Below are 24,406 nucleotides of genomic sequence, written 5' to 3' on the forward strand. Positions count from 1 at the left end.
AACTTTCCTTTGCTTTACACACCTGTGAAGGTCATAAATGTGAGGATTGGTCGCAAAGTTACTTTTTCATCATCATCATAACTCTGAACAGTCGCTAAACAAGGCAGTCGCTAAACGAGGACTACTTGTAATCCTGCTTTATGCATGATAAAGTAACAAATTCAAGTTTCAATATATTATCAAACTGATATTAATTTAGAAACTGATTAGCATACAAAGGAACAAGCAAAACTGTTTTGTTTGGGTTTGTTTTGTTGGAGTGTAGTTAATTACACAAGAAATATAATTTTGTTATATTATTTATTCAGATACCATGTTTGAGACTTTCTTTTTACCTGGGGAATCTACAACAATGCATTGTTGAACCTTTGCGACTGAACAAGGTACTGAAGAGATCCTGGGAGACTTTATCAGCTGCCTCCCAAGATGTTACCTCAGAGAAAACAAGGGTGCAATTAAATGGGCAGAGAACGCACAACTGTTGGGAGCTTGCTTAACCTTGGAGTGAAAAGTCAGTACATTTTGATCTTTGCTACCATGGTTACTGGGTCACTTACAACTTCTCCATCAGTGGAGCCCATCTGGATATAAATGCTTGTTTACACCTCATGCTGACCTACCTTATTTCCCCATTTCCCTTTCTTTTTGTATTCTTTTGCCTAAGAGCAAGGCCAGACCTGCTTTGGGATGTGAGCAGTTTGGGGGCGGCAATAAAAATAGTTGCACTATTGGAACCTCAGCACCCCATCCCAACAGCTCCCAACATTTGTCCATTTCTTTTGCAGTGAAATCTGGATATTAGAGCTCCAATATATGTGCAAAATTTAGATTTATTTAAATCAGGAAAGATGCTTGAAATAATAAGCTACAGAATCAGTAGCATGCCTCCTGAATGTGTATGTCAGTACACTGTATTTTTCTCTCAGAGGGATATGGGCAACCTAATGTTGACTTGCAAAGTAGTTTCTAGATTAAAGAATTCTAGCTCACACTGCCTAACAGGAGCATGATTTGGGTGAAACTAGACTTTGGTTGAGGTTGTGGCATTCTTACTGAAATGTGCCCAAACTTACCAGTATTGTATCCTAACTAGTAGCAGGGAATGCTGCATGTGGCATGGGTATGACTAAAGGCTGATAAACTGGTCTACACTTTCTCTCTGTTAGGATTCAACTGACCAAACCATTATGGACAGCAGAGGTCAATATCTATAGACCATCTGATATTGTCCCTATTATATGAAAGACTGCAATGTGGTATGTAAGAAAAAATATGACAAAAAGCATGAATTAAGAAATGAAATAAAATAAGCATGTTATGTGCGTCTGAAACTGAAAGAAAGAGGCAAGATGTAATAGATCTGAGTGAAGGTGGTCTCATCTTGTGGGGTTGATTAACACTGCAGGGAATTGAAGGGATAGGTTTAATTATGAATTAAAGGACTAACATGTGTATCAGCAAATATGAAAGTATTGCGGATGCATAGAAACACAGGAAACCATATGGTGGTGATCATTGTATGTTATGTTCCAGTGGTGATAATCGAAGAATCAAATATGAGTACTGCAACACTCTGAATGAATGTGATCTGGGGAAAAAATATTCTACTTGTGATACTGATGGGTGGCAACAAACAGAATGAATGAGAATGAGGACTATTAGGTGAGTATCTGCTTAGAAAAACATGTTTCAAACATGTGATTTAAATATGAGTCTATTCAAACATACACATGACAAAGAAATGAACATATATAAAGTTTATGGTGAAAAGTTAAAAAAATTATTGAAAGATACCAGGCGATGAAATTCTGAATAGGGGCTAGATCATTTTTTCATAGTATCAAAATGACTCTTAAAAATGGACATGAAAGAAAAGAAACAAGAACGAAAAGAGAGTAATTGCAGGAAGAGAAAGTGCATGTACTATACATATGGGAAGAATAGTGATATATCAAAGAGTACAACTGAAATAAAAACTGCAACATTACAAGAAAAAATGGATGAAAATAAAGTCATACAGTGAGAACGTAAAAAACCGGTAAGCTTGCAGATGCTAGTAGCGTAACTGGAGAAATGTTAAAACAGATGTGATTTGCTTATGGAATTGCTAGGCAATTTGTTTATCATGTGTGAAGGCTGCATTTGTCTCTAACGATTGAGGGAATGCTATTAGTTTTCCTATATAAAGGGGAAAAAGCAAAAGTGAATGCAGTGCTTGAGAAGGTGTTTGGCAGAATCCTGATGGTAAGTTTACAAGAGGTGACAACAAGCAAAATTTGGTAAGCTCAATGTAGCTTTACAACAGGCAGTAGCTGTGCAAATCAGATTTTTGCTGTTCAGTAGCTAACTGGGAAAAGTATGAGTTATAGAAATCAGAAAGTTTAAGATATATATGCTGATTTGGAGAAAATATATGATAAAGGTATTACACTTGAATTATATAATGTTTTTACATGAGTATGAAACTGAAGTTTGGTTGCTGCATATAACAGAAATATATGCTGAAAGCCTGTATGAAATGCTTAGGAAATTATTCAAAATTGAACAGAGATTTTTAAGACAAAGTTCTCTGATATCCCTTTGGTTTGCTTATTTGTTAATACATGTATGCAGAATGCTTGCAATGACAGTAATGATAACTGGATTGTGGATATGAATTTAGTGCAGGCAATGCCATATTGTTGGCTGAGTACCTAAGTGATTTCAGTGAATATTTGACAGGATGTATGATGGAACCAGGATATAGAACTGAAAATTAATGTATCAAAAACTAGGGTAGCTGTGTTTGACAAGGAAAATGGAATGAACTATTGCAGGTTAAATATAAATGGCAAAAGCTTAGAGCAAGTAATTGAATTTGAATACCTTGGCAGAATGTCTATTAATAATGGAAAAGGGATAGAGAAATTTTAAGATGTGCAGATGATGGTAGAAAGGTAGTGGATAGTATGCGATCTGTTGCGAGGAAAGATTGTCAAAAGAAACAAAAATTGTTATATGGAAGTGAGAGTTGGAGAAACATTAGCAATGAATAAAATGGGGATTCTTTATTTGCACTTCTTAAGTACAATACACTGTAAAACAAGAAGAGATAGGATCAAGAATGAATGGGTGCTGAATGAATGTGGATTGAAGTGAGAGACCAGTATGAAAGCAGTATATTGACGTGGTTTTGTCATATCATGGGAACGAACAAGGATTGAATTGCAAAGCAAATACAGAGAAGAGTGAATGGGCCCAGAAGAAAGGGAAGATAAGCGAAGTTGTGGTTGAATGGAATTAATGATATCCCCCAAAAGAAAGAGGTGAGAAGTTTAAAGAACAAAAGGATGTATGAAGCAATACATGGATGGTGGAAATAAGGAAGATTTGCAGGCCTAGAAAGGCACAGAGAACTCCAGTGAATGTTAGTAGTTATTTCCTTTTTTAATCTTGTATCTTTAACTTCCTTAGCTTACTATTTCCTACTCCCTTTAGGCATTTTGCATAATGTTGTTTACCCCAAAAAAGGAACAGCATAATGTTATCTATGTATAAATTATTGGAGAAGCATAATTTTTCTGTCCCATTAAAATTAGTTTGGCAACTATACAACTCTGGAGGTCTTCCATACTCAACACTTTCAGGATACATAGGTTTGGCATTTCTGATAAAGAATCTCTATTATTTCATAATTTTATGACAAGCACGTTTAAGAAGTAGCAAAAAAAAAAAGTCTACCGAGGATGCTCAGAAAGAAAGCAGTGGGAGTAATCTATTTGGTTCTCTGATCGATTGTAGGGAAGAACCTATACTGTTGAACCAGTCCCACTTCTTTTCTATCAAGATATATTTACACGAAAACAAGTTACGTTACACTATGTGACTTGCCTGCACGAGAAATGAAAGGTACAGAACCAAAGAGATCTTCTGGAGGATGGGTCAGTGGAGCAGAATGTGACTCCACCTGTTTATCTAAGGAAGTTCTCCTCTCCACGAGCCTATCTGCAAAAATAAAAGCAAAACAAAACAAAACAAAAGTAAAACAAAAATGGCAACTTTTAACCCAGTTAAAGATATATTTAATAAAATCTCTTCTTACTCATGGATATAATATCCAAGCATTCTTCCTGCAGTCCTTCTGAGGTTAAGTTGCAGAAGTGTATAGGACAGAAAGAAAAAAACAGAAGACCTTAATTTTAACCCAAACATTCAGCTGAACTAGGGAGCAAGTGTAAAATTGCTTCCAAAAATTTCTAGAATTTAACAGATATCCAAGCCAAGGAGACCTCACAAGGATGCAACAGCCACAGGAGAACGTGCATTAATAAAAAGGTACAGAAATTAAAGTAATCAAAATAATCATAGTTTAATTTCTGAGTTTTTTTCTGATAAGGATTACTTCTAGGTCTGGGTCAAACACTTTAAAGACTAGGTTCTACATGAAAAGACACTGTTGTATTTCATACTAGTTCAGAATTCTGTAGTGTTCCAGGTTTCAGTAATTTAAAAACAATGGCTTAACCCTTTCATCATTCTGCTGGAGAACTACTCTCTGTTCTAGTGATGCATAAGAAACTCCTGCCGAAATTAAATTTAAAGCACATACAAACTGCATGCTTACAGCAGCTGTTTAGCTTATGGAAAAGGCTAGGCAATGTATCATATAGGAAGGCTCCATTTCATCACATCTACTTCTCCAACTTTTTCAGAAATCTATATAGTTTTTGACATAAGGCATTCTTGACAATTCAGTACTGTTCTGCTCCATTTAAGATATTCTTTTGTGTAAAGGTGCCAAGAACAGGATATTCCACTCTGCTTCCCAAAAGCCATTCCTGAGGCTTAACTCCAGCATGTGCAAGCTCCCTCTGCCCAAATTTATACCAGATTCCCTTTCTTGCTACAGCCTGCCCTTCTCTCAAAGTGCAGAAATTATTTTTCAGAAGAGCCCAAATGTGAGAATTTCTTTCCTATTTAGATCCGAGCCATTAGCTGGATTCAGATCATCTCTTCTACAAACCAAAGAGATCCATTTCTTCCTGAAACAACTGAAAACTAACAAAGGATTCTCCTGTGGGATGGCAGTTTTCTCTGTATGCTACCTTCTAAAGCCCAACTTTTCAAACAGCAAAGGAGTAATTCCTTTTTTTATCTAACAGGATCCCTTTTATGAATGAAATTTCGCTGAAGAGTACACTGGACTCAATCCATTGTCTTTAGAATTAATTTATAACTTTCCATATAAAAATTCATCAAAGAACACAACTGTATCAGCTTTTAAAACAACTTAATATAATATAGTTCTTCTTTGGTAAATGTCCCAACTGCTCAGAGCCAACAAGCCTGTACAAGAATCAATCAAAGAAAAAAATAAAAAATATTCTGAGAATCAATAGCATATAGTGATGAAGAAAGCAGAAGACAATTATAATTATAATACATTGTAAAGAATAATACAAAATTTAACTTTCAAACTTTAATCACACCAGTTGAATGTTCCTCATGCAAGACTTTATTTCAGTTTATACCTAAGCCAAGTTTTGGAAAAGTGAATTATACTTAAACGTCCTTTGGTATTATTTTTCCTTTTCTACAAGAAAGGAAACTGTAAAAGAATGGCATATTCAAAAAGTTTATGTTCAGTACAGAAATGTTTCTCTGCTACATACAGATTTTAAAAACTTAACAGTATAGTAACTAAATCATGACTATTATCTTTTGTTCAGGACTACACAATGCAAGAATGGATAATCAAAACATTCAACCAGGTTGTTTATTCTGCATCTTTAATTGAATCTACTACTAATTATACAGAAGTAATTTTAGAGACCTTTGCATTACAATGCCACAGGAAAAATATTTGAATTTTATCTTAGTAGATGTATTTCAGGTATGGGTACAAAAAGTGAGTTTGGAAGACACTGACAAAGTTCTCATGATTAAAAAAAAAATGTTATGATTATATATTTCAACCCTACAACTATGGGAAACTTCAGATCCTTATACTGGCCTCAGTCCAAAATTTTTCAAGTAGTAATTCAGTTGACTTGTTTATCAAAATGGAATAAATTGCATTCATTTTCTTCAGCCACTTAGACAATTAAATCTAAAGAAAAAAAAAAGAAATTTGGAAGAAAAAACTTAGGTTTAACCGTACTACTGACAATATTAATTATTATGTTTGTTATCAGTTCTCCCCTTTTACACATATTCATTATTTTACTTTGGAGATTGCTGTGACCGTACAAAGTATAACAAGAATACTGTAAATCTATTGGGTCTATTTTAAATCCCATTCTTGCTTCAGGGTTAGGGTTCAGTTCAGTAATTGTTACTAGCAATACAACTTCCAATATTTATATACTGGTTGAAATATAGTTTTGGGGAATAAACTTCAGTTAATATAAATAGCTAGGACTTGGAAAGTAATTCTAGATATAACTGTGGTTTCAGAAGCAAGAAACTTTGTCAAATCCTGTCTACTCCTCTTTATTAACTAAATCCCTATTACACATTTATCACATATTTCTTCAAGAGTGATTAAATCCTTTATTAGAAATACTGGATTTTTATTGCATGCTTTTCATGTAAGCAGCTCCAAAACAGATACCAAAATGTCTAAGTGTCTCATGCTATGAAAAGAACATTCCAGTACATAACGAAAAGCATTTGAGAAGATGTGAAGCATTTCTTCAGGAAAGAGGGAAAGCAAATGCTTTATCATGACTCCTTCAAAGGAAAGCATTCTGAAAATTTACACAATAAATACATTCCAAATAAACTGCAGAACAGTGCAAAACTATGAATTATAAAACTACTGCCTTCAATTTTATACATAGGTTTTTAATAAATTACTAAATGTTTAAAGCTTTCTCTTTGACCATCTTGTTATTTTGTAAAACATTAAAATTTCCCTTTAAATCTACAAGATGTTAAACATTTGAAAAATTAGCCATAAAAACACAAAGAAATAAGATCCTACTATGGTTGATCCTCATGTGAGTATTCTATCATATGAAGTTATCCTCTGAAACAATTTATCAAGTTGTTTAAACAATAAAGCTTTACTTCTTGGGATTTTATAATATAACTTTGTGGAAGGTGAATACATATTATAACTTATTCATTTTTAATCAAGTAATTGGTAAACCAAATAAAGCTGGACATTCATTTAATACTGGCATCTATCAAAAGTCCCATAACAGTTTTTCTTTAGCATACCTGAATTTAGTTACATGTGTCAAGTATACAGCAATACAGTAGGTTTTATATTTTAACAAAATGCCAAATAGAGAATAAAATAAGACAGTTGGCGTTATGAATTAAACTTATTAACAGTTAAGGATTCAGTTTCACTATAATCTTTCAGGAATCAGCCCATCAAGTTACTAATATGTCTATCAAAACTACAGCTCACAGGGCAGTTGTTTCAATGACAACCAATGGCATTATCAATTATTTTAACCACATACAAAAGCCCAGATTTAACCTTTTTACTTCATATGTGAAGGAGAGAGCATCACTTCAACACTGCAACAAATTCTGGGACAGTATGCCTAAATTGGACTACGAGCCTTTCAGAACAGTGACTTTCAAATTAAAACAGCAAGATCATTAGTTTCATCACCTATATCTAGTTAGCTGAGATTTGTCTTTTACCAAGTTTAGAACCTATGTCCTTTCCCAGCATCTTGCACCTTCTCCACAATTCATCTCCATGAAAGTTATATATGAGCAACATAAGCAAAAGTAAGGGGAAGCAATTTCAAGTAAACACACTGGCTTTTTGACTTGAAGACAGTTTATTCAACTATTGTTATTTCAGAACAATAAAGCAGCCTTTAACATTAAGCTACTCAAAATACATTACAAACATTAACATAATGTACTGGGTCATTTTCCCTCTTTCAGGCACTTTCAAAAGGCATTTCAGACCCACAGAATCTCCTCTTCTGGTGTGCAAAAGAACAAAATTGCAAAGTGAAGCAATGCACACTGCTGACTGGTATTCTGCAGGGTTACACAAACTTTTTTTTTTGCTTTGCATTTAACACTCAAGTAATTATTCAAGAGATGACCCTGACATTTTCTGTGGTTTTACAAAATGTTAAATTATTTCTATTGCACACATTTTTGTGACAGAAGGACAAGTCACACAGCAGGCCTAGTTTGCCCTCAAATGCTCAGAAAGAGTTCTCTCTACAACAGACTGTGGCCCTTGAACAAAACAGTCTCCAGCACTGTCAGTTGTACCTAAAGAGCTTTTACTTATTGTGAAGCGAAATAAGCCTTCAAGCGTCCCTTACTTGATCTCAGAAGGTCAAACTCCCTGTCCAACAGCTCCTCCTCTGTTAGGTTGGAGAAATTGTCTTCTCCGAATGGGTTCCACCCAGACATATCAGGGGGATTGCTGATGTTTTGTTTTGGATAGCTGGAAACAGACTCTGTGTCAGAGGAAGATGATCTGTAGGAATCGATTGAGAACATGACTTAAGTACTCTTAATATTACTTTAATTCACATTAAATAAAATAGAACATGCCCCTGGTGAATATGTAGAAGTATGAGAAAATATTTTATTCTAGAATAAATCAACATACCCCATAAAAATGGAGTGATATCCTATAAACAACATGGAGAAGATACAACCATAAAAGCATGCCTACATAGTTACTAATAACATGAGGTGAGGATGCTTGCCTGTTTGTGGAATAAGGAGCATCCAGAGCTGCACCAACATGAGCTGGAAAGGATTTAGAATGAGAGATTAAGGCTGGTGAAAACTCCTGAGGAGAGGCAAGAAATTCAGGAGAACGTTTCGGTGGTGGCAACTGATTCCCAAGGACCTGTTGCTGCAGAAGAGCTTGTTGGTACTGCTGCATCTCAAAGGAGAAGGAGAAAAATGTCAGAACTGCAAAACTACACCTATATAAACCTTAATCTCACCTTGTACAGAAACTGAACATCTTAATTGAACCAAAGCAAAAACACAAATATCTGGATCCTATACTGGCATTAAGCATTAAAATAAACAAGCAATTAAAATAGGTTAGATGGGAGGGAAAATGATCAGTTAATTAATAATTACTTAATTAACATGATTGAATTATGCCATCTATCCATCTGTTTATGATGAACATAAAATGATGTAGCAGGATATTCTTAGGAGGAAAAATCTTCACCAAAAACTTACAATACTGAACAAAATTGTTATATTCTTCATGTTTAATCTATTTACTGCAGAACAGAAAGTATACTTTTGAAAAACAAATTACTATATTGTGGACAAATTAAGATAATAACAGCCATACTGAATCCTATTTAATTCAACACTCCAAACTAGCCCCCTCATATCTAGTATTCTGTTCCCACAATAACTAAGCAGATGTCTTTGGGATGCTCCCCAAAATATGAATAAAATAGAAACCTTCCACTTGTGTTTTTTCAACAAATAGCATGTAAAGACATTGTCTTCAATACTGGAGATAATGTATTGCAATCATTACTGATAGCCACTGATAGTATTTTTCTCTTATGTAAAGAAAAAAAAAACTGAAATAAAAATCTGAATACTAAATACTATTTACTGTTTTTCAGGAAGGGAAGTTTTACTTCTATAATTAGTTATTGTGGGAATTAAAGAATATGGAAGTAGTTGAAAACTGAAGAAGGCATGTCATTTTCTTCATAGATATTCACGGTTTTATAAGCCAAGATAAAAATGAAGATACTAGGTGAGGATGCATTAACTAATCAGTCATTTTAGGATGAGGCTCCAGTAAGAGCCACCAAATTTATGTATTCTGGGTTCCATTTATTTACTTAATACTGTTAAATTCACTCTCAGCTCATTGGTTTGCTATAGTAAACAAGGAATGGTTCTGCAAGATATTTGTTAAGTAAAACCCAGTAAATTAGATGAAATTAACTGGTACAAAACTAGTATTTTACAGTCCAAGCTTCCCTTTCTTATCTAGGAGGGTTTTATTTGGTTTCCCAAAGTAATTTACCATAGCAGGATACGGAGAGGGGGGTGGTTGCTGCTGGTACACAGAGCGTATCAAAAGCTGCTGTTGCACGGCATGCTGATACTGTAATTGAAAAAGAAAATATTTGCATAAAACACAAATGCTGCTCGGTCAAGTGAAATTACACACCAACAAAACTGCTTTTGGCAACTTGAAAAAAAAATTAAGGGGAAGCCACAGAGGGGTTTTCTAATCAGCACTTAATCTTTGTTATGAACAAAACAGACTAAAGGTAAGCCAGTTATTGGGGGGCAGGGGGGGGGTCCTGCTCTGAGTTTCATATCCTCTCTACCCTCTCCCACGTATAATCATGCTAGAAATAGCAAACACAGACACATCCCAAATTCATAGCACTACAAATCAAAGAGCATTCTGCAAAATGGTGAGGAAGACAGGCAGGTTACCATGTTTAGGCTTTAAAGAACATTCGAAGAGGCAAAATAAAAGCTGGATTACATTACAGCTAAATCACAACGGTACCTGCTGCATGTATGAATCATGGAGCAATTGTTGCTGTTGCTGTTGCTGATGTAAATGATGCAACTGCTGTAGCCTCCAGTCCCCTTGCTGTAGTTGCTGCAATACTCTGTTCTGCTGTGGGGTTCCTGGTGATAATACATTCTCTTGACCATTTCCAGCCTTTGAGGCTCCTAGGGCATTTTAAAAGGCACATTAATAAACTTATCAAGTCCGAACATACTGTATGTTTTCCTAATACTCCCACAAACACACACCCCACCTCTACAATAGTTAGGATAGGACTAACAAACCCTTCCTGCTGCATTTCTCCACAGAGTATCTTTCACGCTTTGGTTGGTTGGCTGGCTTGTTTCCCCTTCAGCTAAGCCATGAAAGACACTAACAAAACATCCATATCTTGGGGTGCAGGTACAATTTTCAACTGTTTTTTCCTGGTAAATTTTACATTTTAATTAATACCGAATATAAAATATTTCCTGTAAATGTAACCCTGCTGTTGCACACTAAGAAATTCATAAAATTATTTGAAATGTAAATCCCTATGTTTATTTTGGGATCAGTGAATAACTTGCTAGAAGGAATTTTTTAAGTAGATGCGCTGCTTTTTCAAACAATAACATGTTATCACAACTCTCCTTGTGCTGTGCTGAAATCCATTTATGTATAGGAAAGATCCACAATTGTTTGATTCTTATACATTTACAACTGCCAGCATCTTCTAATTCTGACATAATGCAACACTGATTTTTCCTCATTATTAAAAGATGCTTCTTGCAGCTCACTGCATTAGTTTGAGAAATTACCTTTATGTTCATTGTTAAAATCACCAGGAACTGGCACTTTTACTGGTGTGGCTGAGCTCTGAATAGTAAGTACACTGGAAGTGGCAGTGCTTGTATTGGCCTTTGGTCTCTGACGTGGTGCTATTGAGGTTTCTGTTGGTCCAATGGCATCTGTTATTCTAAAAAAAAAAAAATTAAGAATAAACTTTATTATAATCTTTTTCACTGATGTACAGAATAATATGGTTGGTAAAGGTGTCTAGGAATTTCACAAAGATTACTGAACTGCCAAAAGACAAACAACTCCCCAACACACTGTGTTTCTAGTTTGGGTCTGAAGTAGGCAGTGACATCTCATTTGGACTACCGCAATGTGATAAACATGGGGCTTCCCTTAAAGACTATAGTTGGTCCAGAAGGCACGGGGTGAGTTGTTTTCATCCATGTGACACCTCTACTACACGAACTGCACTGATTGCTAGTTTGCTACTGGGTGCAATTCAAGGTGTGGCTACCACCTATAAAGTCCTGTTTGGCTCAGGGCCTGGATATCTATAGGATCACCTTTTTCCGATCGTCTCTATCCATCTGGTAAGACCCAGCAACATCAGCATGCACTAGGTCCCATTGCCAAAGCCACAATAACTTATGGTTCCACAGAGAGGGCTTCTCTGCAGCCACCCCTACCTGCTGAAAGTGCGTTCCTCCAAAGTCCACACAGGCTCAACCTTGCTGTCCTTTAGGGAAGCCTTGAAGACCTGACTTTTTCAGCAGGTCCTGGGACAAGATTTGTGACCCCACTTTTGATAATCGACTGACTGATGCCTTGTGGATTATCTAATCATTACGCTGTTCTCTAAGATGTGTTCTAAATTATTTATGCCATCGTTAAGTAAGGATCACAGATTGTTAAGTGAGTCCCAGGTGGCTCGCAAGCAGGCTGGCAGGCAAGGCGCAGCGCAAGGCATGGTACGAGCACAGTGAGGCTGGGAGTGGCGGCTGCTGGGCATGGGAGGGTGTGAGCTTCTTATGACCTTCCCGGCTGGCTTCCCCATTGATTTTGCTTGTGGGAAACCGGCAGGGAAGGTCACAAATGGTGATCACATGACTGTGCAATGCTACAACCTTCCTAAGCGTGAGCTGGTTGCTAAGTGCCCAGATTGCTATCACATGACTGTGGGGTTGTTGGGATTGCCGGAATTTCAAGGACCGGTCGCAAGTACCACTCATTCAGTGCCATCGTAACTTTGAACCATCAGTGAGCCAATAGTCATTAAACAAGAACAACCTGTATTCTAATTTATGGTGTTTAGTTTTGAGTTTGATTGCTATCGATGGTGATATATTTACCTTGCCTTGTTATCCTGTCTGTTCTTAACCCAAGTTAGGGAACTGTATGCTGCTCAGAGCTAGTTTGACTGGAATGTTTTATAAGCCCAGTCAGTAAGTAACTAAATAAATCATCTCTCTCACCCTGCAGGGTGGGAGGTGGAGGCTCTATTCTTCATGTGACTGTGTACAAGGTCACATCTATGTAGCTGGACCAGAGGGACACATTAGGGTTCTGTTACTGTACAGTCCTCGCAGCTGCATAGCAACCTCCCTCCCCAAGCTACTTGATCTTATCACAGAGATACCCAGGCTGTTAGTTCTAGGCAATTTTCTTCTCTTTGGGATCAGAAATGGCTTGGGAATTCATAGCCTCCATGATAAGCAAGGTCCAAGGACATCACTGGTCCAACCCACATAGTTGGCCACACATTAGACCCAGTCTTCAACTCGGGGCAGATGAGATGTGATCTCATAGCCTCTATTCCACAGAGCTGAACAGGGAGATAGACTGGATTGCTCCTGAGCAGCCTCTCCTCACCTACCAAGCCTGGATAGCTCCTTAGTTCTGAGGAGCTCCAGGATGCCTAGAGCAATTCTGTACTGTTAGAAGATGAGGAAAGAGTATGACTGGACACAGGGATGAGCTTAAATACAAGCTTGCTGCTCTGTGATGATAAAGGCAGTGAAGTAGAATTTATTTTCTTCCCTTATTGCATCTACAGAATGTCAGCTAGCTGTATACTAAGTATCATGGCTCTTACTTTAAAGCAAGAGAGAAGAAGTGAGTACAAGTAGTTCTATAAATAAAATCGGACACATTCATGCTGAGTTGGAAGCTTGGTAGCCAGGATTTCATCAAATGATAGAAGAAGAATCTGGTAATGTTGCCTGGAAAGTTCTAAAACCAGTGGATCTCAAAGAAAGGGATAGGGTGGTTTTAGCTCTCTCATTTGTAGATTTGATCTCTACCCCCTCCTGCCAGGTTAAAGTGCCAAGAAAAGGAAAAGGGACTTGGATTCAAGGAACTGTCAATGTCCCTCTGAGAGAGGGGGGAATTCCAGCAGCCTTAAAAGAAGCTGGTCTATCCCACTCTTAAGAGGTCTGCTCTAAATCCATTAATATTGGACATATTTATGAACATTAATATTTCATCTTATTCCCAACTTTCCCATTGGGGAGAAAGTAGTAGAGAAAGTGGTGGAGCAACAAAAAAAATTATGGAAGAAGCATATTAACTAGAACTATGGCAGTCTGGATTCAGGCCAAGATGGAGGGCGCATGGCCACTCACATTCTATTGGATATTTTAGTGGCCTTTGATACTGTCAGCTACAGTATCCTTCAGGGCCACCTGAGAGGACTGGAAGCACTGCACAATGACAACTCTGTTCCTGAGCCGGGGGGGGGGGGGTCCAGCCAATAGCTGTAGAGGAGAGAGGTCGACTCATTATGGGGTATTCTAGGGTTCAGCCTTCCCTCCATCCTGTTTAAAATCTGCATGAAGCCAGTGGGAGATGCAGTGGAAGTCCTGAACTGGTGCTGGGAGGCTGTTAGGGATCATATGTGGAGAAACAGGCTCAGATTCAAGGCAAGCAAGACCAAGTGGCTATTAATTCAGAAGGCGTCTGACCACAGGTTTGTACCAATTCTGACTCTCAACAGAACTGTGTTCCAGGTGGAAAGCAGGCTCACAACTTAGGAGTTTTCCTAGACTCACAGCTCCTGCAAGTGGAAGCTGTGTTGAGGAGAGCGCATCTGTTGCCACAGAACAAAGCTCTGCATAATGGAGTTCAATAGTATGGCCAAAACAGTGCACTGAATTGTCAATTAAATTATTACACTCACCTAGCTTTTATTTGGCTTTTCTTAGCAGCAGCCTCACTAGCTGTCAAGGGCTCAGGAAGAGTTGAAGGGAGAGGAGAATTCTTGGGAAAATAAGTGAGCATATGTTATTAAGTCGCTTTTTGGAAATAAAGATAATAATATAAAAGTTCTATCTCACACCAACTTGAACTATAAACATCAAACCATATATAATCCATTCATATAGACACATTCACACACAAATATGTGTTTCATTCATTCATACACATGTGTGAAGTCCAAGGTTTGTAAAAGTACAACTTAAGGGGGAGAAAAAAACTTATAGAAGTGTAGGACCAGAAGTTGTCCACTGATCATGGAATTCTCACTGAAGTTGTGGGTATCGAAGAAAACTGAAATATCATGGAAGAGGATAAAATTGGTGACCCCACAAACAAAAACATTCCACTCATTGCAACATTCACATCCACCTGTTTTCAGAAATCCTAGTTATCTCAGAGACAGAAAATGGTAAATTTCAGAGTATTTGTGAATTGGCCTGAGTATTTGTGAACTGGAACCCCAGATTAGTTGTGACTAATTTAAATTATCATAACTTATCATAGGATCACTGATATCTAACAAGTCCTTATCCTTTACATCTATATTTCTCAGAACACTATGCTTGGATAGAATAAATGCTTTTGTAAATAGAATTAGAGACAATATTCACATTCACATTTAGGGCAGCAGGGGTAGCTGGGGCTTTGCAGTGTGGCAAAGGGGTGGCTGGCCACAGCACTGGGCTTGAATCAGCACTCCTCTGTGGCAGTGGCAGCAGTGGTGGCAGTACTGGGGCTGAAGTAGAGACCCTGGGGCAGTGGTGGCCAGCTGATACTCCTGAAGGCTCTGGGCCTCTACTTCGGTCCCAGCACCACTGCTGCCAAGTGCCACTGTGCAGGGCAGCCAAAATGGCAGAGATGGAGGGGAGACAGGCAGGTGAGGGGAGTTGCAGAGGAGGCAGTCCCTTACCTTACCGAGGCTCAGGGCTGCGAGGGACCAAGCCAGGAATGGCTTGGATAGGGGTGGGTCCTCGGCTAACGCCCGGTGGGATTTGGTTAACAACAATGATGGGGACTGCCAGGATTGCCATCGCTAAGCAATGCGGTCATGTGATGTCCCACTTTATGACTGCATTGCTTAGCGATGGAAATCCCAGTCCCAGTTACCACTGTAACTCAAGGACTCTCTGTACAGTAGTATGCTGTCTTTTTATCTTTGTTGTTTTTGTTGTAAGAAACAAGGCCAGATAAATAGCTTGATCAATTATTTAATAATATTGGCATCATCTTGGAAATGAGGCCAGGAAGTAATATGTCATCTTCATAAAAAATGTATATCATATTTGCTATGATCAATACAAGCATACATTATCTTATTCAGTAACTTTTAAAAACTGACTCTTCCGTTTTAACAATATTATCAATACTAAGGATACCTGCAATTCCTAAATCCATTAAAAGCTATTTGGGTTTTTTCAGCAAAGAGAGATTAGTTATATTTTTTAAAATAAACACTGACTGCCACTCCTATTCATTATCCTGAACAAGATTTATGGTGTCAAGGGAGGCTGAAATACAGATCTACTTACATTCATGTTTAATATTGGACAGTCCTTTTTGGCGAGTTTAAAGGCAAAATAAGATACTTGAAAGACATCCGGTCTTCGCTCTTGATCTGGTTCAAGCATATATCCTGTTGATTACAGTAAATTAAGTTCAGTACAGTAACACAAAAGTAAGAAGTCTATATTAAGGCAACCAAGTTCACTAAGATTGGTTCACAAATTGTTTTTATAGTTACCTCTGAGGGCTGATTACATTTTTTTTTCCAACAGATTAAGAGGTACTGTAGCCAGGTATGGGTGCTACAGAATAGGTTGACCCTATTTTATGGAATATTCTTACATCCATCCCCAAGCTGCAATATGAACTTTGTACCAATTTTATCTGGCAACAAAGCTACAGTTTTTTCTTTTTAAATTTGATTTGGCTGTTGACATTCATGCCTTCATAACTTAAAGGCCAAATTATTCTAAACTGCTTCAAAAAGTATATCTTAAGTCTAATCACCATTTCTGCACCTGAGCTGGCTGTACACTATCTTTCAGACAGTACCCATTTTAACCTACCAGACCCTTAAACTACTTGGGCTAGGTATTCTTGAATGCCTTCTCTCTATGTATCATTCTCAAGCAAATAAAACTTCACATCAATTCTAGCTGGAAAATCATCACAACATATATTTGATGATTGCATGATAATGAAGCAACTTTCCCTGAGATTCTCTACTGCTTAACCCTATTATCTTTTTAGACTGCTGAAAATAGTCTCATCTGTAATGGCCAGGATGAAACTACAGTTTTGGACAATCCAAATTTTTAATATCATTCCCTCTATGAACATTCCAGTAGTTGAATATCTTTAGGTTGAAAGCATAGTAAGCCCACACAAAAATGAAGTATCACTTTCCATATATTTTGTATTTTTTTCAGTTTATAAATTAATGGATTTTTTTTTTTAAAAAAAGTGGGCTGGTAAGGACCTGAGAACTTCCTAAACTTATTTTATGGGTGGCAGTCAATCACACACAAAAGATTGCACTAACTAAGCTGTTGTTCAGAATTAGCAATGCTCTCATAAAATGTCAAAGCACTATAAAATTTACAGAACTAAAAGAGCACTGCTATCCCAACATAGCTAAAATTACAAATCTATAGTTTTATTTGTATTCCTACTAGCAGCAATAACTTTCCCAAGAAAGGGAGGGGGAAGAGAAAAGAAGATATTAATAGGAACCAGAAGTCAAGATATAGACAAATAGCTACTGAAATCTACAATTAATAGTAACTTAAACAGTTCATGTAAAGATAAGAATAAAGGGGGTGAAGGAGGAAGTTGGGAGACAGAATTTGATATAATAAGCCCTGTTAGCTTTGAATGAATATCCTGAATAAGAATAAAAGCACATCTTAACACCCCCTCCACAGAAATGCTGAAGAAGAATGGAAACTGGATACTTTTCCTATTCTGTTTTCTAGAACTATCAGGTGACTACTATATACAAACAACAACTTATTCCCCTCCACTTAAAAACAACATATCCTATTAGACAGTGATCAAATGAAGTTATCTAACTGCTTCTGAAATACACATCCTTGAGTTAATATTACTTTAGTTTTATATTTGAGAAAAATATTATTGTATAGCTATAAAATAACAAGAGTATTATTTTATATGGAAAACATTGAGTTTCCTGTCCAGAATTGTATTTTACTTTTTCCTCAGAAACGAAGGGAATAAATAAAAGTATTTTTAAGGAAATTTCTCACTATACAAAGCTTTTTGCAGGAAAAAAAGTATCTTTATAGGCAATTATCCAGTTTAGACTTTTTAAGCCAGACTAATTGCTGTTATATTGTAATGGTATGTGGGACTGACCTTGGGAGACAGGGAAGAGCCACAGCTAGGGGAACGGTCGGATAAGAGGCAGCTTAGCCGCAGAAGGAATGCGGGGGTGGCAAATGTCTCAGAAGGGACCCTCCCTAGTTTCTTGGTCTGTAAAGGTGACGGGGGGAAAATGTACTCTCAGACTTCCAAGATTGATGTCAGCCTTATAAGTAGTCCAGACAAGAAGGACACCCAGATGAACTAATACTACTTTATTGTAAGGTTACATTAACAAAATATTGCAGTTCTGAAAGTACATTTCTCCCCCATCACCTTTAGAGCCCAAGAAACTAGGGAGGGTCCCTTCCGAGATGCTTGCCACACCCCATTCCTTCTGCGGGCTAAGCTGCCTCTTATCCAACCATTCCTCTCGCTGTGGCTCTTCCCCCTGTCTCCCAAGGTCAGTCCCACACACTACTACAGATATACAATAGTTTGCTGTGAAAGAATTTCCAATCAATATTTTATAGAAATGGGAAAACTTAAGATCCAAATAAGTCTTCCATTATGCCTTATGATTTGCCTTCCACATAAAAAAATTAAAGAGATTTCATATCTCTGGGAAAATGGTCTAATCACCTGGACTTGATCTAATTTTATGAGAAATGTTAAAAGCATTTTTATCATGGGCTCCTATACAGGCTGCATGCTTATACACGTAAGAAATCAATATTCTGTGATGTAAAATAAGACAGTCATTCCAAATACTAAGGTGGAACCAAAATAAGATCCCATGATAAACTGTATGCTATAGTTTTGTATTCTACATGGAAAATGTAAGTTCCTTGAAAGAAAGGAACAAACTGGATTCAGAAAAGGAAAATCTACTTTAGATCATTATCAGTTTCTACTAATTCAATGAAAAACTATTTCAGATTGTTCAGATGACAGGCGGGTAGGCAGACTTATCTACCTTTTTAATTGTTACATTTATAACCTACCTTTGCTCTTGAGAGCTCAAGGTAATATGGGTTCTCCCCTCATTTTATCACCTGTCAAGTACTGTCAAGTAGGCTGGAATGACAGAAAGCATTTGGCCTAAAGTCACCCAGAGAGCTCTGTGCTCAAGCGGAGTCTTTATTGTTCAAATAATAAAGTAGGATACAGAATGACCCAACAGAAATATTTAACCTTGATATCCAAAAGGATTATCCATACAATGATATTAATTTGTATTTAAATGAATTCATCCTGTAGTATACAGTATACCTGAATGGCATCCCATTATATTGGAATTTTAAAAAATATCAGTTTGTCATAGAGACAATACAAAGTAGTTAACAGAAAAGACAGGGAAACAGCAAGTTTTGATATTATTTTCTTATTTTGAAAAAAAGCTACTGTATATCAGTTGTAATAAAAGAAAATCTAATTTTTTTTGTAAAAAAACTCCTGAATTGTACATAAAATTTATTTTCTCAAAATATTATTCCAATTCATAAATATTATATTTACTCCAATATTTGTATAATATTACACACCTAAAGAGACATTATTTCTATGGATACACTGGAAATAAGACTATATAATGAAAAATGCAATAACCAAGGTAATCCATTTTAGTTATACCTACATGTAAGAATTTAGGTTCACATAGAAAGTTTAGTTGATAAGGTTTACCAGTTACTTACTTATCAAGCAATGCATACTGTGAGAATAACGCGAATTGTCTGGGATGGTAAAGCTTCCATCACAAATAGCGACCTGACTCTCACCAAAGGGAAGTGTGAAAAAACAAAGTTTATACAGCAAGCAGCCAAGTGCCTATTAAAAAAACCACATTGTTAGAAGTTTCAATGGGTATACAAAATAGTAGTAACTGCAGCAGCAGACTATATTTTAAAAGTTGCAATAAGTTTTGTTATCACAATTTTACACTAGTTAAATGAAGATAGATATAAATAATAATAAAACTGTTAAAACATGTTGTGTTACTTAGATCATTTAATACTATTTAGCAGTGACATTGCTAAACTGTAATTCTGTCAAATTTGCACTGCTTGGTTAAAAAATATTTTTCTTGATTTTTTGCTGCTTTGTGGAATATTGAAAATTTATTCTTATAGTCATTTATTTAACTTCCACATTTTAAAAATACTGGTTTCCCAGTAAGAGTGCTTTCATGGTTAACAGTTTCCAAATGTACTGGATTAAATCCAATCAATTGTTTCCATAAATTTAGTCACTGGAACAGTGTTTCTCAACCTTGGCAGCTTGAAGATGTATGGACTTCAACTCCCAGAATTCTGGGAGCTGAAGTCCACACATCTTCAAGCTGCCAAGGTTGAGAAATACTGGACTAGAACAAAAAACAAATAAATATGATTCTTGTTACATTATGTATTACACTGAATTTGGCAGATTAAAAAAGGTATAAATATGACTTGGATCTAGACAGTTATGCTTGTAGCAGACTCACTGAAATTAAGAAGGTTTACAATAAATCTGAGTCTGGCTGTGTCTGGATTTCTTCGAAATATTGATTTGGTTAGTTCCTTTCTTATTAACTCTTAAAAATTAACAAGTTTATCTTACCCAGATATCTGCCTTGGTTGTAATTGGTTTCCCTCCATAAAGATTGATCATTTCAGGAGCTCTATATGACAATGTGGTATACCTTAAGGCAAACAATTAGAATAAAAGTTAATCAAACACAAATATTACTAGTCTGTTTTACAAACCCAAAGTATTCAGGTATTACACTAATAAAAGTACTTTGATGCGGGGTATTATTTATGTTATTTTAAAATTTTGTACAGTACCCTTCTAAACCAATTTTTCTCAGGGTGTCTTATGACAGTACTACTGTCAGGCATGTTATTTTTTAATACTTACTCTGAAACAAGAGTTCCTCAGAATGCAAGAAAACAACAACCTTAAAAATTAGTAAAGGGAAAAACACTGTCTGTTAAAACAATCCTTTTCATCAAACGAATGCTGGAGTGGCAAAGTAAGTTTGTATAATTCTAGTTCCAGATATCCATGGTTGATTAAGAGATCAGACCTGGATATGTTTAAGACATAAAATGTCTTGATTATCCATGGTTTTGGCCTTTTTTTTTTTTTTTTGCTATTTACAGATGCACAAAGTAACAAAGAGAAGGGCCCACAGCTGCCTTGTCCAGGCGTTCCTCGTCAGCAGCAAGAGGAAGAAGATGGTGAAGGTTAGCTGGGGGTGGCAGGGGGCAGCAGGGTAGGTGGTGGCAACGGAGTGCAGGGCGGCCAAAAGGATAGAGATGGAGGAGAGATAGGTGGGTGGGGGGAGCTGAAGCTCATGCTGCGATCGCAAATGCAGGTGGGCTGCCAAGCACCTGAATTCTGATCACATGACTGCGGGGGTGCTGCAATGGCTGTAACTTTAATGACCAGTCGTAACTACTATTTGTTCAGTGCCATCATAACTTTGAACAGTCTGAATAAATGGTCATTAAGCGAGTAACAGATTTCTAAATGAAGAAATTCATCCAATTAAAGAATTGGGCCTTTGGACATATTATTTCTCTTTAAAACAATTTTGTGGTATTAAAGCAGGCACTGACATTTCCAAAGACTTTAAGGATGTACTTTATTATTGTTAGGATGCAGAAAACTATCACCTTAAGATATGCAACTTACTTTTTAATTTCTTCTTCAACTGCACTGACTCCATCTTTCTGAGGATTAAGGAATTTATTAGTGGCACTGCCGAAGTCACAAAGGACATAGTTCCCACTGTCATTCAATAAAAGGTTTTCCACCTTAAAAAAAAAAAAAAATTACAACAAATGCACAGAAACACTGAATATACTCCTAATAATTTTCAAGCACTTTCACATACCTGTTTGAGAGAGGATTAAGAACGAAATGTTATTATACCTTTAATGCCACAAGTAAGAATTAAGACATTGTCAAGGTATTATTACATGTGCTAAGCTTTGCACCTCAAGAGTAAAAGCTCCATATCACAGAGCTAACAAGTTGCTCTCAGTAACCCGGCTAAGGATTCTGTCCCCAAAAGAAATGAAGATGGGTTGGATCAGGAGGCAAACTTTTTCAATAGAAGCCCCTCACTGCAGAACACATTAGTCCTGGAAACATGGTTTCCCTTTACCCTACTCTCACTCAGGAAGCTATCTTTTCTCACGATGTCCTCAGAGCCTATGATAATTGGGCTGTCCGCCTAGTACCATTATTATTTTGATTTATTTAAATTGTTGTACCATTTAACCACTGAGATGCACAATACTCACAGTCAGTCAGGCTTGAGCAGTTTATAAATTTTGTAAACAAAATGAGGGAGATACAGAGGTAGATCCGAACTCGAAATAAGGAGAAATTTCCTGACTATGAAAGCTATTAACCACTGGAACAGCCTGTCTCCTGAAATCATGGATGCTCCATTACTGGAGGTTTTCAAGCAAATGTTGGACAGTATAGATGATATAAGGATCCCTGCCCTGGGCAGATGGCTGGATTAGAGGACCTCCAAGGTCCATTCCAACTCTATTATTCTATGAAATAAAATAAGCGAATCTTGAATATCAATTTCCATAAACCAAATCTGGTTTGTGGCTGTGATTTAGAAAGCATAAGTTTGCTTACTTCTGTTATTTATTAATCAGTTTTGAACAGATTAATATCTCTGTCCCTACATATAAGCTGTTAACTATCCACCTCCTTACCAAAGATAGTACTTTGGTACTCCTTACCAAAGACAACGCAACCAAGTGTTGTATCTAAGTTTAGCTGCTCAAACAATATGTGCTATTTTTGCATTTTTAAATGCACTGAGATTTACACAAACAAAAGGACACGAGAGAATTGAGTGCAGAGTGCAATGATGAATGTACAACACCAAAAAAAAAAAAATCACAGCAAGTCAAAATAACTTAGTCCTTTGCTTTTCAAATGATCTCAAAGTTAAACTCCAGAAGAGCCAACCAAACCAAAGCAAATCAGTATAGAGATTTTGAGATTAAAAGCTATGTTATTAATTATTTGCAGGGTTTAGAAGTACATGCTCACATCTGTGTATGTTCTTTTATTCCTCTTGACTCTGAAGCTTTCAAAGTGACTTTGAAGCTGTCTAAAGGATTATTATATAGAATTAGGGTAGATTTTTCAGTGGAGAATACAGAAGAAGAAACAGTGAGTTTAAATTATAGGGAAGCCTATTTCACATGTATGGCTGGGCATCTGATAAGAGTTGGTGCTGAATTCAGCCCACACATGTATACCACCACAGTACATAAGGAATAATTTGCTGACAGTAAGAGGTCTTGAAACAGATTGTCCCAGAAAGTGGTGAATTTCACTGGAAGTGTTTAAAAAAAAGGGCAGGATGCCATAGCTGGATTAGATGATCTCTACAGTCCCTTCCAACCCTAACATTTTGTAATTCTATGAACATTTTAAGCATGAGGGGAAGCCTTCTGGAGATCTCTGGCAAGAACTATTCATCTCTTCTAGAGCTGCCTAATAAGTGAGGTAGAAGGGCCCAAAATATGACAAGCAAAGGAAACAAAACTGGCTTAAAACTGGTTTTCCACAGAGTTTTTGGAGCTAAAGGAATGTAGTTTATTAATTATGAAAATGTTTTGGTAAACAAAAAGAGCATACTGTATTAGCCTAGGGTTAAGATTATTTGGCTATTTACTGATGTACTGATTTGGTTGATTATGTTGTGTAATACAGTGGGGCAAAAAAGTATTTAGTCAGCCACCAATTGTGCAAGTTCTCCCACTCCAAAAGATGAGAGAGGCCTGTAATTTTCATCATAGGTATACCTCAACTATGAGAGACAAAATGGGGGGAAAAATCCAGAAAATCACATTGTCTGATTTTTAAAGAATTTATTTGCAAATCATGGTGGAAAATAAGTATTTGGTCAATATCAAAAGTTCATCTCAATACTTTGTTATATATCCTTTGTTGGCAATGACAGAGGTCAAACGTTTTCTGTAAGTCTTCACAAGGTTTTCACACACTGTTGCTGATATTTTGGCCCATTCCTCCATGCAGATCTCCTCTAGAGCAGTGATGTTTTGGGGCTGTCGCTGGGCAACACGGACTTTCAACTCCCTCCAAAGGTTTTCCATGGGGTTGAGATCTGGAGACTGGCCAGGCCACTCCAGGACCTTGAAACGCTTCTTACGAAGCCACTCCTTCGTTGCCCGGGCGGTGTGCTTGGGATCATTGTCATGCTGAAAGACCCAGCCACGTTTCGTCTTCAATGCCCTTGCTGATGGAAGGAGGTGTTCACTCAAAATCTCACGATACATGGCCCCATTCATTCTTTCCTTTACACGGATCAGTCGTCCTGGTCCCTTTGCAGAAAAACAGCCCCAAAGCATGATGTTTCCACCCCCCTGCTTCACAGTAGGTATGGTGTTCTTTGGATGCAACTCAGCATTCTCTCTCCTCCAAACACAACGAGTTGAGTTTAGACCAAAACATTCTACTTTGGTTTCATCTGACCATATGACATTCTCCCAATCCTCTTCTGGATCATCC

The 24,406-nt window shown here is 37.0% G+C and overlaps 1 protein-coding gene across 2 annotated transcripts in view; it reads right to left on the reverse strand.

Annotated features, from left to right (window-relative positions):
• The window catches only part of BMP2K (BMP2 inducible kinase), a 61,544-nt gene that overhangs the window by 11,557 nt on the left and 25,581 nt on the right, over window positions 1-24,406 (reverse strand). The window contains exons 5-15 of one of the 2 annotated variants that reach the window (XM_088133143.1): window positions 21,530-21,651; window positions 20,450-20,531; window positions 19,546-19,678; window positions 16,057-16,160; window positions 14,448-14,527; window positions 11,293-11,450; window positions 10,490-10,659; window positions 9,992-10,072; window positions 8,682-8,863; window positions 8,289-8,446; window positions 3,871-3,984 (exon numbers count right to left, since the gene is read on the reverse strand). In XM_088133143.1, coding sequence (XP_087989269.1) covers window positions 3,871-3,984; window positions 8,289-8,446; window positions 8,682-8,863; window positions 9,992-10,072; window positions 10,490-10,659; window positions 11,293-11,450; window positions 14,448-14,527; window positions 16,057-16,160; window positions 19,546-19,678; window positions 20,450-20,531; window positions 21,530-21,651 — 1,384 coding nt within the window. The remainder of the gene's footprint in view (window positions 1-3,870; window positions 3,985-8,288; window positions 8,447-8,681; window positions 8,864-9,991; window positions 10,073-10,489; window positions 10,660-11,292; window positions 11,451-14,447; window positions 14,528-16,056; window positions 16,161-19,545; window positions 19,679-20,449; window positions 20,532-21,529; window positions 21,652-24,406) is intronic. The other variant, XM_088133144.1, reaches the window with a different exon arrangement.

Source organism: Python bivittatus, unplaced genomic scaffold (genome assembly GCF_059951505.1).
Source record: "Python bivittatus isolate LINGU-HERP-01145 unplaced genomic scaffold, Pbiv_v1 ctg000070_np1212, whole genome shotgun sequence".
Classification (NCBI taxonomy): domain Eukaryota; kingdom Metazoa; phylum Chordata; class Lepidosauria; order Squamata; family Pythonidae; genus Python; species Python bivittatus.